The 16,279-nt window shown below is 41.9% G+C and overlaps 1 protein-coding gene across 1 annotated transcript; it reads right to left on the minus strand.

Moving 5' to 3' along the window:
- Nucleotides 1-613: 613 nt before the first annotated feature.
- SAR1A (secretion associated Ras related GTPase 1A) lies at nt 614-15,289 on the minus strand. Its single transcript, XM_070489377.1, has 7 exons — nt 15,076-15,289; nt 11,147-11,220; nt 10,902-11,021; nt 10,413-10,478; nt 7,747-7,850; nt 4,798-4,929; nt 614-3,048 (listed from the first exon to the last, which is right to left on the minus strand). The coding sequence occupies exons 2-7, from the start codon at nt 11,202-11,204 to the stop codon at nt 2,932-2,934; spliced, it is 597 nt and encodes a 198-aa protein (XP_070345478.1). The 5' UTR covers nt 11,205-11,220; nt 15,076-15,289; the 3' UTR covers nt 614-2,931.
- Nucleotides 15,290-16,279: the final 990 nt, after the last annotated feature.

Consider the following 16,279-nt stretch of genomic DNA (forward strand, 5'->3'; position numbering starts at 1 on the left):
CAAATCCACATAAACACAGAACCCACGGCATCATTTCATAGTAACAGGGACATTAGTTTCAATCACAAGATGCCTTCAATTTTAATACTCATCAAAAAGAAACTGTTCCATTTTGCTTCCCAATCTATTTGTCCTAATACCTTAGTTTTGGGATCTCATTTGGGTTTTCTAAAAGCAAGTCTTCCTACAAGCCTCGTAAATGCACAAGCACAGGTTTCATTCCTCTATTTTGCCAAATGTAGCAGTCAACTGAATCTCTCCTATTTTGTAGAAAATGATGAGTGAAACACAGCTAAACTGGATCTAGTCCTTGCTAGCATGTTAATGTGATTTTGTTCAAAAGTCTGCCACGTCCATCCTGTTGCAGACATGACCACCAATCCTGGGACCACCGCATGTCCCAAGGCTCTCACACAGTCCTAAATTGATGACTTCTAGTGGAATGTGTGAACTGGCCTAGCCCTTTTTTTTCCTGATAGCAAAACTTAAGCCCACCACATCCACTATAAATATTTCTTCCCAGAAAGAATTTGTGCTTTCCCCCCAAGAACAAATGTCATGATATGTTCAAATCAAAACAAACCAACACACACATAGGAATGAAGCCAGCAAGTTTCTTTTAAGTTTTTATTAAAATGCTAAGGATACAGATTGACTTTCTTTTGTAAATGACCATTTTACTTTTCCTGAAATAGGACATATATGCACTCTGATAAAACAGAATGAAAAGTCTCAGTTCATGGGGGTTCCTGTACAAAGCTCCAATCCTCAGTGTTAGGAGCCAAGCTCCTCACATCAGCTTCTTTCCACTATCTTAGTACAGGAAGGGTGTTTTCTGTGGGGTGAGGAGTAGACTGGTGCCACTTGACTTTTCAATCCCCTTTCTCCAGTGGCCAAAATAAGCCACTTTCACAAAGAGCTGCCCTGTCTAGAATCCATAGTTTTCTAGCTTGCTACAAAGTGACTAGGGAAAAATAGGAAAAAAACAAAAACAAGAAAACTAACACTGAAGCACTCATACTTCTCATGTCTCTGAATGGAGAAGTATGGGTTACCTTTAGCCAAAGGAAATTAAAAGTATGCAAGTTAACTAGCCAGTTCATTCCCCGTTAGCTACATTTGTTCACTTAAGGCTTTAACCCTTTTCCAAACCCACCATTTTGTCTTAATCCAGCTATGCTTGCTAATAAATGAAAGGCATGCTCTTCCCAGACTTATACTTCATTGAGCCTCTGCATTTGGTACCTGTAAAAAAGTATGCTTTCCCAACAGTCAGTAGTGAAGACTAACAACGAGAAATCCAACTAAAGAACAATATCTCACTCCTGGAATATGTTATCCACACCTTCCCTACCCTCACATTAGAAGCAAGAATCCACTCAATTTCGTTCAATCCTCTGTAAATAAGCATCATTATAACTTTGAATTTTAACAAAACTACCTTTAATCTTTCATTAAAGGAAAAAGAATGAAGGTATTCTCCTATCTTAAGACCACCTCCTATTCCTTCATCTTTTACTACAAGGGTAGAATATTAGCTAAGATCATGAAAATCCAATTTCATATGTGGCATTAAGAAAATGGAATGCTATAAAAATAGTCATCACACTACAGGGGATGCTGGGGTGCTTACTGACAATAAGTGATGCTGGCTCAAAAGGAACAGCTCTACACAAAGTTCTTGGATTAGAGTTTCCCCAGCTTATTTCTGGAATGGAGAAAGGCAATTTCATACCAAAAAAAAAAAAAAATCTGGAAAAGCTACAGATGTTAACCTTTAGACACCAAAAAAATTGGTAACTGATCAAAAGACAGAGCTTATGAACAGTCCAATAGAGACCAAATTCTGCAAGTGAAAATTTGAAAGCCCACTGCGTAAATCCTTCCTAGATTCAAACAAATGCTGCACGACCAGATTTTTAAGTTCTCAACTCACAGAATTCAGAGCTCTTAAGCTGTTAAGTTTGTCCTGTGTGACTCTCCAATTCAGAAGATATTCTCTGAAAGGAATCTGTGCAAAAGTAACTGAGACATACTGCAGTGTATGACAACATGAGAGATGTTCTCAACTTTGAGGCGAAAGTCACTTTTTAGAACTGAAAATGAAAAAGGTGCTAGAGAGAAATGAGATTTCCCAACAGTATAAAAGCAGAGACTAGCTGAAATTTGTAACTTTCTAAGTAAAAATAGTAATAGCAACAACCCACTGTACGATTAACTCCTCTGCAGTGAACAATCTGCTGTGCATTCCGTGATGAGGAATGACCCCAGCATGCCAGTGGAAACCTGCCGCAAATGTGAGGCCAGGGCTCTACCCTTTCCTGTTCTCGGTGCTCAAGGTGACGCCACCCACTAGAAGGCAGTGAGAAACAGGGGCGCATCTCTCACATCTCTCACTTGCCTGCTAACCAACAGGAGTAAGTTCACTTGACTGAGCGCTGGCCTTCAAGATGTATCTGTGCATAATTTTATGAAGTATCTAAATGCCATTCACTAGATTAAAAAAAAAAAGGATAGAAAACTCTGGACCAAGTAAATTGTTAACTCAAAAAGTTAGGAGGGACACCAATTACATTAACAACACCATCTTTAAAAAATAGAATCACTTTCTTTTGAAATCAACCACAGTGGTGAGACGTGTTTTTCTTTTCAGGTGCCCCATGATGGCACACAGCTTTACCCGGCAAATCCTGCCAGCTTCCAAGTCCCGGGATGCTGACCTGCACCAGCACGTGGGGCAGCGTTACCTCCCAACAGTGTGGAGAAGAGCACATGTCACCACTGGGCGATGAGAGCTGACAGAGACTCTTGGCTTCTCAACGCCAGACATGGTTGGAGAGCTTTCCTTGTTCTATTAGAAAAGTTCATGAGGAAGCTGTGAATAGGATCAGTCCAGAGAAGTAAAACTCTTTTATTTTCACTGTCCAAACATCAGTCAATATACTGGGAGAGCCAGCGGAAGCCCTCGCCGTAGCCTTGCCTCTTGAGCACACTGCACATGAACACTTCCATGGGGCGGGCATTCAGTTCCTTCAGGGTCACATTGCCCTAAGGGAGACAAAACCAAGAAAGGCCTGTTAGCATCTCCATGGTGGAAAGGCTTGAAAGGGGGATCACAGAAATCACTTTCTCCATTCCTCAAAAGCAAATCTAAACAGGGATTAATTACAGAAATGTGGTCAAGGCCCTACAGATGACTTCCCCAGGGCTTCATCCTTTCAGGACAGAATAGTCTCTCATTCCTAGCCTCTCTCTCTCTGCGAAGAGCATTTGCTTTGAACACATCAATATTCATCTGGAAAGCTATGGCAGCAAACCAAGAAAAAGGCCACTGGGACCCAGAGAACCAGCATGCTCTTTAATGGACAAAAGGAGTCTGGGACTTTTTGGAAATAAGGACACTCTCATTAACACAAGCATTCAGAAATATACACTAATAAGAGGTTACATCAAGGAAATTAAGAATTCATGTGTAACACTCATGCAGAAGAGGGGAAACTAAGTGAATTAAAGGAAGCATTTCTAGAAAGAACGAACCAAGAAGAGGCAAGACTAAGGAACCATGTAAAAAAGTCACGAAATTATCACAGATCTCAGAAAAGGAAAATTTTAAAAAGTAAATATGGGGCCAGCCCCATGGCTGAGTGGTTAAGTTCGTGCGCTCTGCTTTGGCAGCCCAGAGTTTCGCCAGTTCGCATCCTGGGCGCAGACATGGCACTGCTCATCAAGCCATGCTGAGGTGGCGTCCCACATAGCACAACCAGAGGCACCCACAACAACAACAGACAACTATGTACTGGGGGGCTTTGGGAAGAAAAAAAAAGAAGACTGACAACAGTTGTTAGCTCAGGTGCCAATCTTTAAAAAAATAAAAATAAAATGTAAATATGCCAAAATCTGAGCTGAAAAGACCAGGATTCACGCTTAATTATAGCTAATCTAGATTTTCTCTCTCACAAGCATACTTTTCTGCAACAGAGTTCCCCTTCCAACTGGAGACAGCATAACCTACTGATCCGGAAGACTCAGGTTCTATTCCTAGTTTTATCACCGACTTACAAATCACTCTCAGAGTTTCCTCATCTTCGAAATAGGACAACAGTCCTACCAATCTCAGCAAAGAGCACTGAGGATAATCCAGAGCTTTGATTTCAATGCTTGGTAAGTGATATAAATGATCACTCTTCTTCATAACCTGAAATCTCCAGTCAAACAAAAAGATTTCTGGCTAAGAAGGGCTCTTTCAAAAGAGATTTCCCAGAATCAGATTTGAAAGACAGTCAGAAAATTCTTAAAATAGCAAGTTTGCCTTTTCTACCATTCTCTTCATCTTTAAATACCTGAGGAATATATCTTATTAGAAAATGGTTAGGGGCTGCCCCCGTGGCCGAGTGGTTAAGTTTGTGCGCTCTGCTTGGTGGCCCAGGATTTCGCCCGCTCAGATCCTGGGCGTGGACATGGCACCACTCATCAGGCCATGCTGAGGCGGCATCCCACATAGCACAACCACAGGCACTCACAAGTAGAGTATACAACTATGTATGGGGGGCTTTTGGGAGAAGGAGGCGGCAAACAAAAAGAAGACTGGCAACAGATGTTAGCTCAGGTGCCAATCTTAAAAAAGAAAAAATGGTTAAACTAAGAACATGTTTGTCTTCAGAGAGTTTACCTAGAGGAAAACAAATCTTGAGCCCAGGTAAACTTTTTAAAGCAAAGTAAAATCTAGACAGCAAAACACGAACGTTAAAAAAAAGCTGTGAATTTCTTTTATAATAGGTTCCCTGAAGATTTTCTTACCTTTCCTGTGGTCTGTCCATAAAGCCCAAAAATCTCACGGAGTTTTTCTTCACTGATTGCATCTGTTCTGTCAATTTTGTTACCCAAAATAAGGATTGGCACATTGGATATTGTCTCATCAGTCATTAACGCCTAGAGATGAGATAAAGAGGAGCTGAGTGAAGATCTGCGCGAGCCCACTAGGTAATGAAGCGACTGTGACTTCCACTTGTCTGTAACGCAGCAGACGTAAAGCGGAAATGCGATCATCTTTAGACCTGAGCGATCAACTAAAAGTTCATCTTGACATTATATAACACCCTTAGCATTACATAAAAATTACCTTGACATTAGGTAAAGATCCTCAAAACAATTTCAACTTAAGGCTGTATCTATTTACAAGGCAGCAGAACTGCCCAACCTTAACTGTGAGCTAAATCACTCACCAAAGACCATCCTCGGGCTACCCACTGAGCACAATCCTCCGAGAGCGAATGCTCTGACTCCAGAGCCTCAGAGATGGCTACAGGACCCCCCAAGGATTTACTGAGTGCCCCATGTGTGCAAAGAGCAATCTCAGGCACTGAGAGGGCTACAAAAGGAAGGATGAGACACATTCCTGGCCTCAAGAAATCCTCACTCTACATTCACGTATCTGTCAACAAAGCAAGGCAAGTGGATGATTAAGTGTCACAACAAGTGGGGACAGAATATAAGTACTTAAAAGACGTTCAGGGAAATAAAATGGCAAGGTGGGCTTGAGGGACGTCTAATTAGCAAAGAGGTGGGACCTAAACTGGGCTCTGAAGGAGGGGGAGGATTTCAATAGGTGGAAAGGAGAAGGAAGAATACAAGCAATGGCTTTACAGTAGGAAAAGAATTCAGGAAGCCAGATGGAGTACCACCCGACTGGATTAAAGCATTTACACTGACATGTAATGACAGAGTAAATGGGATGGGAAGCGATGACCAACATCATGGCGTCAGTCTGAGAAGTTAGCTGCAACAGATCCTAAAGACCCTAAATTCAGAAATTACTGGATAGAATCTGCACTTTTAGTACAATGAATTCACAAAAAGTATCTATCTGTGGTGCTCAAGTAAGAGATGATGATCTAGCCTAAGATGGAAGCATGTAATAAATAGTGTAGCAGGCATTTTGAAGAAGTGAAGAGACTGATGTCTAAATGACAAGAGACAAAAGAGGAGTCAAAGCTGACAGATTTCAAGCCTGGGAATCTAGTTCTCACTGATAGGAAAAGCTAGGAAAGGAGAGTGGAGTTGAAGGAATAAAGGGGAACATGCTTTGACCATCTTCAGTTCCAGGAAATGTTAGACAAAATCAAAGTAAGGATGTCATTCATTTATTAAATACTAACAAAGTACCTACTATGTATCCAATGTTTTGCTAGGTGCAGAGGTTTCACAAAGAAATAAGATAAGGTCCTTACCATCTAAATTCATGGTCCAGCGGGACAGACCTATACAAAACCAGTAAATACAACAGACACTGATAAGGTGGAGAGTCTAACAGTCTGAGAGGTCAGGAAAGGCTTCCTAGAAATGCTCATATCTGAACTCTGAGATCTCTTAAAAGACATTTCGAAATTTACCAGCAAATGGAGGTAGGGGGTCAGGTAAGAAAGCCAGGCAGGGATAACTACTTCCGTATACTTAAGAAAGGACAAGTTGTTCTCTATGTCTCAAATATAGTTCAAGGTAGGCAGTAGAGAGAAAAGAAGTTGGAGAAATAAATAGAGGAAAGCTCGTGAAAGATCCTCTGTGCTGTGCAAAAGATTTGTGGATTTCATCCCAAAGGTGATAGAGATTAACGGATATTAAGTAGGGCAATGACAAGTCTGAGAAAGTTCCTTCTACTGGAAGCTACAGTAATTCACAGGATTCTGGATCGTGTATCCAGGTAGATGATGGGAAAGATGAATAGTTCCATTCTAGGAGAACAGATTGGTAGGTGGAGTTGTCTAGTAGCCTGCATTAAGTATGAGGCTGGAGCTCAAGAGAGGTTTAGACGAGAGAAATCCATTTGGGAGTCATTAGCATGGGGGTGGCAGATGAAGGAATGGAGTAGCCTGGACTAGCCTAGGAGAGAGTACAGACTCTGGGGAACACCAAGATTTAAGGCCTAAGCAGAGGAACAGGGGCTTATGAAAGAGCTTGCGAGGTACTGGCCAGAGACAGAGCACCCAAACCAAGAATGTAAAGGGGAGTTTGAAGAAAGAAAGAATGGCCAGTGCCAAGAGGTCAAGTAAGGGAAGGACTGCCTTCCAGGTGATTCTACCTGAGACTAGAACTATGGATTCAAGAAACATTCTTACAAACAAACTTGAGACAGGTTCAAACTGCCAGGACCAAGAGTGCAGAGAGAGAGTTAATCACAGAGAAAGAAGAGGCGCAGGGTGAAGCAGTAGGGATAATAAAGGCAACATTACAGAAATTGTCAAGGCAAGAAAACGCACTGTTGAGAAAAGAAAAAACTTGAAGCAAGTCCTTGATAGTACCAAACGCTGCACAAGACCAAAACTGAAGACTGAGAACAGACTGCTAAGTGCAAAGGTGGGCAGGTAGAAGCTGAGAACGTAGATCTAAAAACGTAAAGAATTCTAATCCCTCTTTCAAGTTTTCACTATGCCCACACTTCATAAAGAGTGACCATATGTGATACTTGAAGGGAAAGACACTGATTATGCTGGGACAGGCATACTCTGAGGGGTGTCCTGAGCAAATCAGACATACAGTCACCCTATGATAGTTATAAACAAAGTTAGTTTACTCAATTCAAGCTGAGTTTCCTCAAGACATTGAAAAGCAATGTCTTAGATTTTAAAACACTTTCTTCTTGTAACGAGGACTTTCATGAAATGCTAACTGGAATGATTAAGTATTGGCACTACTGAGCCGTATTCCTTAAAAGAAACAGAGGCCAAAAAAGGAAAAAAAATATAAACGTACATTAAGCTCAACTTTGGATTCCATGAGGCGAGGATGGTCTGCACAGTCCACCAGAAAGACAATCCCATTAATTGCTGGGAGATAATTTTTCCAAACCCGACGTGCTAAAAGACAAAGTTTGTAGCTGCATCAATTAAAAAATATATATATTTTGAAATCAAATAACCTAATGGTCTATAAAGTAGGAAAATCTTGGCCAGGTTTCAATAGCATTAGACTTCATATGGATTCTCCAAGTCCTAGCCAGTATTAAGTCAGAACAGAGGGTATAAACTGATGGTCCATGAACTTAATCTGATTTTTTAAAATTCGACAATCAGGGTTTTGTGCCTGATTTTCTGAAAATCCCATGCCTGCCTACTCACACATCAATAATCAGCAGGAACTGAGTTGTGGCTTCCCCTTTAGACGAGGTCTGGGCTCTTCGGTTTGCCAAAGTTTCCACCACTCCCTACTGTCTTCTACACTCAGTCAATGTCACTCACGTAAATGACCTACCTCACCCCTCGGGTCAATTCAGTTTGCAACCTCTGAGTTAAAATATCAGGATACAAATTGTCCATATAACTTTAGTCCCAAGTTAGTTCCTGCCTAACCAGTATATAACTTATCCACTCAGCCCTCAGGTACATTGGGCCTGACAGGTGGTTGAAGTTCCCAGGCCAATTACCTCAGCCTCCTATATTTAACCCAGTGTGCTCTATACATTTTTTTTGGTTTGACATGAAGTGATAATGTTTTGGAAAGCAATGCTTTAATTATATTATAATTTCTAAGCCACTCATTTCTAGTCCTTTCAATGGGCTGAATACAGACGCATCTCTACATGAGACAGTTAACAATGATGGCCTGTGAAGCGCCGGACTGGGAAGGAGAGCGGGAGGAACTTTCACTCTTACCTTCCCTATTTATATACTGACTGTCGACTGAATTTGTTATATTGACCCTGGACTACTTCTATAAGTTAAATTTTTTTAAGTTATACAAAAAAAAGGAAACCTCCAAATGTACTCTAGTCAGCACTGTAGTCACTTCTGTAAAACAGTGGCGAGGTTATGATGAAAAAGTGTTTCTGTAAGTAACTTTTCCTCAGTCAAACAAAACAACACTACATACATCAACACATTTCCCTTGTTAGTCTATCAAAAGCTGAAAGCTAAATTTATCACACCAAATAATACACAATTCTCAGTTCAGGTGTCTTAAAAACACCTACTCCTGCATTCTCCAGATGGTCTATATGCAACTTATAATTGTATTATCTCTGAATTTAAATTTGTAAGCAGTTATAAATCCTTTTGAAAGAAGCAGAAAAGACACCATACAGCCACTCCTATCCAAATGAAAATAATACAATCTCATCATAGAAAAAAAGGAAGTAAGATAATCTATAATCCTCCATCAAAACACACTCACTGCTAATGTTTCTGTATATTTTCTTTCAATCTTTTTTCTGTACAGGTATTTTATGTGATTGTGATCATACTACATATATGTAGGATATAAATATTCAATAAAATAAATATAATTATATGTTAACGAAATCACTGACTATAAAATTACTTGGACCGCTTCTCAGGCTTTTGGCCAAAATTATTTGGCTGAATGATTAAAATTACCAATATTCTCTTTTTTTAACTCTACTTTTAAAAAACTATATTAGATTAAACCTAATATAATGCTTCAAATGCTCTCAACTCAATTTAAAAACAAATGAATAAATCTGACAGAATCTGAATAGTTTCTTTTTTCTACTTTCCCAAAATATTTATCCCCACATCTTAAATGTTTTACGCCTAAGCCTAGAGTCTTGCCAAATGTAAAGTGAGTGTCCATCACATAAAGATGCCTCATTCTGTATATCTCTAAAACACATACAAGACACCTAAGAGGAGCCTGGGAAGCAAACAGACACACCTGAGTAAGGCAAAAAGCACTGGAGGAGAACAAGAAGGTAGAAGAAAACGTTCCCCAACTGCTCCAAACAGGTAGAGTACACAAAATATCAATTTAGATCAGTGGTCACAAGTAGTCACTGTATTATTTTCGCAACTTTTGACAAGTTTGAAACTACTTACAAAGAATAACTTAATTTTCTACATATTTATACTCCATTAATAAAGAATACAAAAGAGACATGATTAAATTTGATGTGTGATATTGTACTGGATCTTGATTAAGAGGAAAAATGCTATAAGGGAGATCATTGGGACAACTGACAAAAAAGGAGTATACACTATACAGTAGATAAAAATAAAACCACTTGGGTTTGATAACCATTATGACTATATAGGGAATATTCTTGTTCTTAGGAAATATACATTAAAGAATTAAGGAATAAAAGAGTATGATGAATTCAGAAATGTTTGAAGAAAAATAATATTAATATGCATTGTATAAAGAGAGAGACTAATAAATCTGGGCAAAAAGTATAAAGGAGTAGATTTCTCTGTATTAATTATGCAACTTTCAACAAATTTGAAATTACTTAAAAATAAGTGAATAAAACAATTTCATTAAAGGAATAAGATCTCAATTCTAAATGACATATTCTAAATAAATGACAAATTGTAAATAAAAAAAATGACACCCTGCTTTAAAAAAAAGAGGAGGGGCATGAAATAAACCACAAGTCAATACCATCCTTCCACTGAATTGTCTCTTACCTTGCTCATGCCCACCAAGATCAAAAGTTGTAAAAGTCATTCCAGCAATTGTCAGCTCTTCTGATGCTGAAAAATTGTCAGAAAAGAAGAAAGAAATAAACTTCTCCATCCAACAAGGCCCAGTAACCCAATACCATTGCAAAACCTAATGAAGCTTTCACCTTGTAAAGAGAATAATATAGGGTGAAAATGTTCCTAAATTATTCTAAAAAGCCAATTTTCTTTTTCTCCAAGGTGTTCGCTGCTTTTTAGAAGTAGATATAGGAGATGTGTCCCATTACAGGACTGGTAAGAATAGATAGTGACAAAGTTCCAAAGGTTCAGATTTACGACTATGTGACGTGAGTGTGTGCTATAGAGAATTTTTCTCAAGTGAGCTGTGTTTTGGGACCTCAGTTAATACAAGAACTGCATCAATTGGGGATTCATCCTCTGACCCTGACGGTGACCTTCAAATATCAAAAGGTCACCTGGTATTTTCAAACCTACTCGGATGCAATGTTGGAACATGCTGGCCCAATCTGTCATCTTTGAGCATATGTAGAAGAGTGGTTTTGCCTGCATTGTCCAAACCCAAGAATACAAGTTTTCCAGATTTCTTGTAGAGTCCTAAAAGAGAAAAAAAATTGAACGTAATTTTGCTCTATACATACCAAAGGCTGCTTATATTTAAATTGTTGAAGGAAATACACACAGTCTGAAACCTATGATATATTCCAAGGAAATGGCTTTACCTAGGAATTGGAGCACACTGCTGAAGCCATTGTAGATCCACTCAAAGATGAAAGACATTATTAATGCTTACTACCTGTATGAAAGACGAAAGCAACAAACATTAGCTTTCTGAATGCCAGTACAGTTTTGGAGAAGTTAACAGTTATTCCCTGGCCTTGATGCATGTTTACAGTCCCATGTATTCAGGCATAAGAAAACAAATGATTGTGCATCCTGGAGGGCAATCTCTGGGGGCCTCGGATCTGCACAAACTCGTGGTTTGGTTTGGTTTACCATTTGGTTTTTAGGCAGAACCAAACAGTTTTCAATCTATGATACTTAGAGAACTAGGAGTTGAAGATATACTTTCCTCTTTTACTATCTGACTCACTCCTCCAGGTAGCTGCTCATTCACATTCCCTAGATACATCACTGTTGTCTACCAGTTAGCAAAACCTCCAGGAAATCAGCCCCGTCAATAATCTGGATCAAAATGTCACATCGATGCAGTAAGTAGAAAAAAATGAAAAGCATATTAACCTGAACAAAAAGCAGATTAACCCATCCTTGTATACAGCTCTAAAACACAAAGTCACCAAAATCCTACCAGCTGGCACAATTTGCCCTGCTCCATTTACCAGTGCTATCCCTTCTTAAACAATATTTATTTAACCCCTCTTGCAGATATGTGTCTCAACTTACAAAAAGAGATGATATCACTATTTTGGAGAGCCATGAAACGATAAAAAGAGAATCTTTTCATAATGTGAATCAAGATCGAACCCATTTTATAAATATAGATTTTCTTTTTTTTTTTTAAAAGATTGGCACCTGAGCTAATAACTGTTGCCAATCTTCTTTTTTTTTCCCTGCTTTTTTTTTTCTCCCCAAATCCCCCCAGTACATAGTTGTATATTTTTAGTTGTGGGTCCTTCTAGTTGTGGCATGTGGGACACCGCCTCAACACGGCCTAATGAGTGGTGCCATGTCTGCGCCCAGGATCCGAACCATGGGCCGCTGAAGCGGAGAGCGAGAACTTAACCACTTGGCCACGGGGCTAGCCCCTAGATTTTCTTAAAATAACAATATTCATGGGGCCAGGCCGGTGGCCGAGTGGTTAAGTTCTCCAGCTCCGCTTCGGCAGCCCAGGGTTTTGCCAGTTCGAATCCTGGGCGCGGACATGGCACCGCTCATCAGGCCATGCTGAGGCGGCGTCCCACATGCCACAACTAGAAGGACCCACAACTAAAAAAAAAAACACATCTATGTACCGGGGAGCTTTGGGGAGAAAAAAGAAAAATAAAATCTTAAAAATAAATAAATAAAAATAAGAATATTCATTCAGAGCATAGTGGTAGGTTCCTAGCTAAGTAAATATCTTAATTAGTACTGCTACTAATACCACTTTTCCTGTTTCCCATAGGCCTAGACAAAATAAAAGCTGACCCAGAGGCACTAAAAGGTGTACACTGGTACATGGGTAATAAGCAAGGGGACCTGTGAATGGAGTTAAGAGGGTAGGATCTAGAGCCAATGGTGGGTGTTAGGGTTTCTCAGAGGCAGCATTTCCTGGTCACACTGAACTTTTGCCTCAATATCTCAGATGTGCTACAGAAAAAAGAAGGATCCTGCACTTCCTTCCTCTCAATCAGCAACAGCATCTGAACACAAGGCTTTATACTAGATGTGACCAACTGCTACCAAACAAAACTTTAATGAAGTTTTGTTTTTTTAAGAAAGCAAACAAGGGGCCGGCCCGGTAGTGCAGCGGTTAAGTTCACATGTTCCGCTTCGGTGGCCCAGCGTTTGCTGGTTGCGATCACGGGCGCAGACCTACGCACTGCTTCTCAAGCCATGCTGTGGTAGGCATCCCACATATAAAGCAAAGGAAGATGGGCACGGATGTTAGCTCAGGGCCAGTCTTCCTCAGCAAAAAGAGGAGGATCGGCAGCAGATGTTAGCTCAGGGCTAATCTTCCTCAAAAAAGAAAGCAAACAAAAGTTGTTTTATTACTTTTACTGGTGACCTGTAAAAGGATCATCCACAAAAACCCACCTATATTCTCCATTCAAAGAATGCTAGATGAAAAAGAAACTGAAAAATGGATAGTATATGTTAATTTTCTTTTTCATCCAATTACTGGGTTTTTTAATTAGTCCTGTGGCTTGATAAACTTTAGGGACTGCTTAATGATTCTTTTCTATGGCTGTTACCCCGGCGGGCCAAACGAAGCTTGGGAGTTTGGGTGGGGGTGGAAACTAAAGGCAAAAGCTTTTATGAAAAGATAATAAGGTTTTTTTGCCTTTTTCAGTAAAATCAAAATATATTTTGGCAGAAAGACCAAATCTAGCATGTTAAGTAATAATTTTGACTGGAAACTTAGTCCACACTTTAAGAAGTCCAATAACGTAAATTCACTAACAAAGCTCCTGCGTTAACTTTCCATTATAGGAAAGTAAGAGAACAATGTGCCTCTCCTCTGTACCACCTCATGAGTATTTTTACAGTACCTACACATATATCTCATTTCAACCTCACACCAACCCTAACAGGCAAGAATCCTTGGCCTCATTTAACAAGATGAGGATGCTGACACCCCTAGTTTAGCTGGCTTAACCAGGACTGCTCAACTGAAAAAGTTTTAACAGTGCCAGGACTTACACTCTCCTCTTTTGAAGCCAAAGCCAAAGCCCTTCCTGTTACTATCACATATATTTCAAATCCAAATAAAAAGATAAAACTTCCACCAACTACACATGATAATCTTGTAGTTTTCTTCCTTACAAGACATCATATCTTTTGAATGGTATGTTAATAAGTAGCATTCTATTCATTTCCTATCCTTGATCCACTCTACCACTTTATAGCATCTTGTGGCAAATTAGAGTAGTCTGAAATTTAAGGGCTCTAAACTACCAACAAAAGGACTGCCAATGGACCGAAAACTAAAATTTGCAAATTCCAGGACTGACTGATTCAAATAAAAAAGAGGAGCAGCAAGCTGACCATTAGCCCATAAAGAATCCATACACCACTTCTTATACATACTCATTACTTTTTATACATCCTCAGAGCAACTTTGAGACACCATTCCAGACAGATCTGGAGTAGCAGGCAGCTGGCTTTTAGCTAAGAAACTCTGCTTAGCTGCAGGGCAAATGTCAAGGGTCAGTCCTCTTGTAAAGCTCCATAGGCCCCCTGTCACAACCTATGCAGATGGAGCGAGGTAAAGGGGAAAAGCCAAGGGCAAGGGAGAATGCTAACAGAAAATTTAGTGCCAACTCTCACAAGTGTGCTCCTGACATCTCGGCTAGAATTGTGCAGAAAGCATCAATCCATATAGGAAACGCACATGAAAGAATTTTTCCATGCACTGAAGAGAGAGAGGAAAAAAGAGGGAGGTGGAACGAGAAAGCACGGGGTTCGACCCAGGACATCAGATAACACAGGGCTGCAGTGGGGGAGTGGGGGGGGGAGTGGGGGGTGGGGTGGGGGGGGGTGCCGTGGACTGGGAGCCAGGAGACCTGTTTGGAACTCTCACACTCGCGACATGCGGGGCCTCGGCCAATTCGGCGAGCCTCAGCCCCCGAGTGTGTAAAACAAGGATAATCATCAAGGACTTCCACTCGCCTCCGCCGAGGCTCATCCGAGACAGGGGATGTGAGGCCGCTTCGTAAACTGGAGCGCACAGTACAAGCTGTTACCCCGCCCAGCAGCGGCAGCCCCCCGAGCGGAACGCAGATCGACCCGACACCCCAGAGGCCGGCAGGGGACCGAGCAGACCCGGCCGGTCCCCGCCCAGAACCAGCCCCGCGGCCCCACAGAACCGCCTGCGTGTCACTTCCCCCCCACGACCCCGCCTGCGCCGGCCTCCGCCCCGACCCTCCTCGCCGTCCGCCCCAGCCCCTCCGGCCCCGGCTCCCTCCCTCGCCGCGGCCCCCTGACTCACGGCCCCAGGAGCTCCTCCGGCGGCGGCGGGCAGCTTCGACCCTCCCTCACAGCACACAGCGAAACAGCACCCGGGACCGCCAGCTACTCGCCGGATATACGTCACACCCCTCCCCCAGCACTTCCGGGCGCGTGCTTGCCCCCGCCCCTTCGTAGCGTCACGGCGCTCCTCATCCCCGGTGCCGTGCTCCCAGCGACGCGGGCCGCGGAGGGGCGGGCCTCAGGCGTGATGCAGCGCGCTCGGGGACTGGCCCGACTCGGCCCCGCCTCCTCCCGTATGGCGAACTTGGCGCGCGAGACGTGGCAGCGCCGCGGCCCGGGGGTGGGGACGGCCTCCTGGAGTCCCGCGGTGGGTCTGGGCGCTAGCGATCGCGGCTTCCGATGCGACTGTCTACCGGGGGGCACGGGGAAAATCAGAAGTGGCGAGTGACGGTGAGTGGGCTCTCGGAAAAAAGAGTTGACCTGAGAGCCCTCGACCTAAGGTGGATCCCAGCAGGCTTTTGCTTTAAGTCACGTTTCCCTGTGATAGCCCGTTTTTTAGAACAGCTGATAGTCGTTGGGCACTTATGCTCCAGGCAGGGCGCGGTACTTTGCATGCCTCATCTCCTTTGACCGTCATTACAGTCCTGTGAAGCAGATACTGTTATAACCATCCCCAGCTTACAAATGAAAGAACGAAGTTCAGGATTATCTAGGAAGGAAGCCCCAGTTCAGACGCTAGGAAGCAGCCAAGCAACACCTTGGCTCCTACTATGCTGTCCTTCACGCTTTCTCGTTAAATTCTGAGGACAGCCCTATGAGATTGGTATTATGACTCCCATTTTACAGATAAGAAAAATGAGTCAAATGGTGGAAGGATGAATGATGTTTTTGGATAGGAAGATTCAATATCATAAAGATCTCAATTCTCCTTAAGTAAGATTATAAATTTAACATAATTCGTATACAAGTACTAATAGGATTAATAGGTTATGCGTGTGCTTTTTAAACTACCCTGTTTGTTCCTAAAATTCAAATGGAAAAATAAACAAGACTAGTCAGGAAACAGGCTCTGAAAAAGTAGAACAAGGACGGGGCTGGCCCCGTGGCCGAGTGGTTGAGTTCGCGCGCTCCGCTGCAGGCGGCCCAGTGTTTCGTTGGTTCGAATCCTGGGCGCGGACATGGCACTGCTCATCGGGCCACGCTGAGGCGGCGTCCCGCATGCC

The sequence above is a fragment of the Equus asinus genome, chromosome 2, assembly GCF_041296235.1.
Source record: "Equus asinus isolate D_3611 breed Donkey chromosome 2, EquAss-T2T_v2, whole genome shotgun sequence".
Taxonomy (NCBI): domain Eukaryota; kingdom Metazoa; phylum Chordata; class Mammalia; order Perissodactyla; family Equidae; genus Equus; species Equus asinus.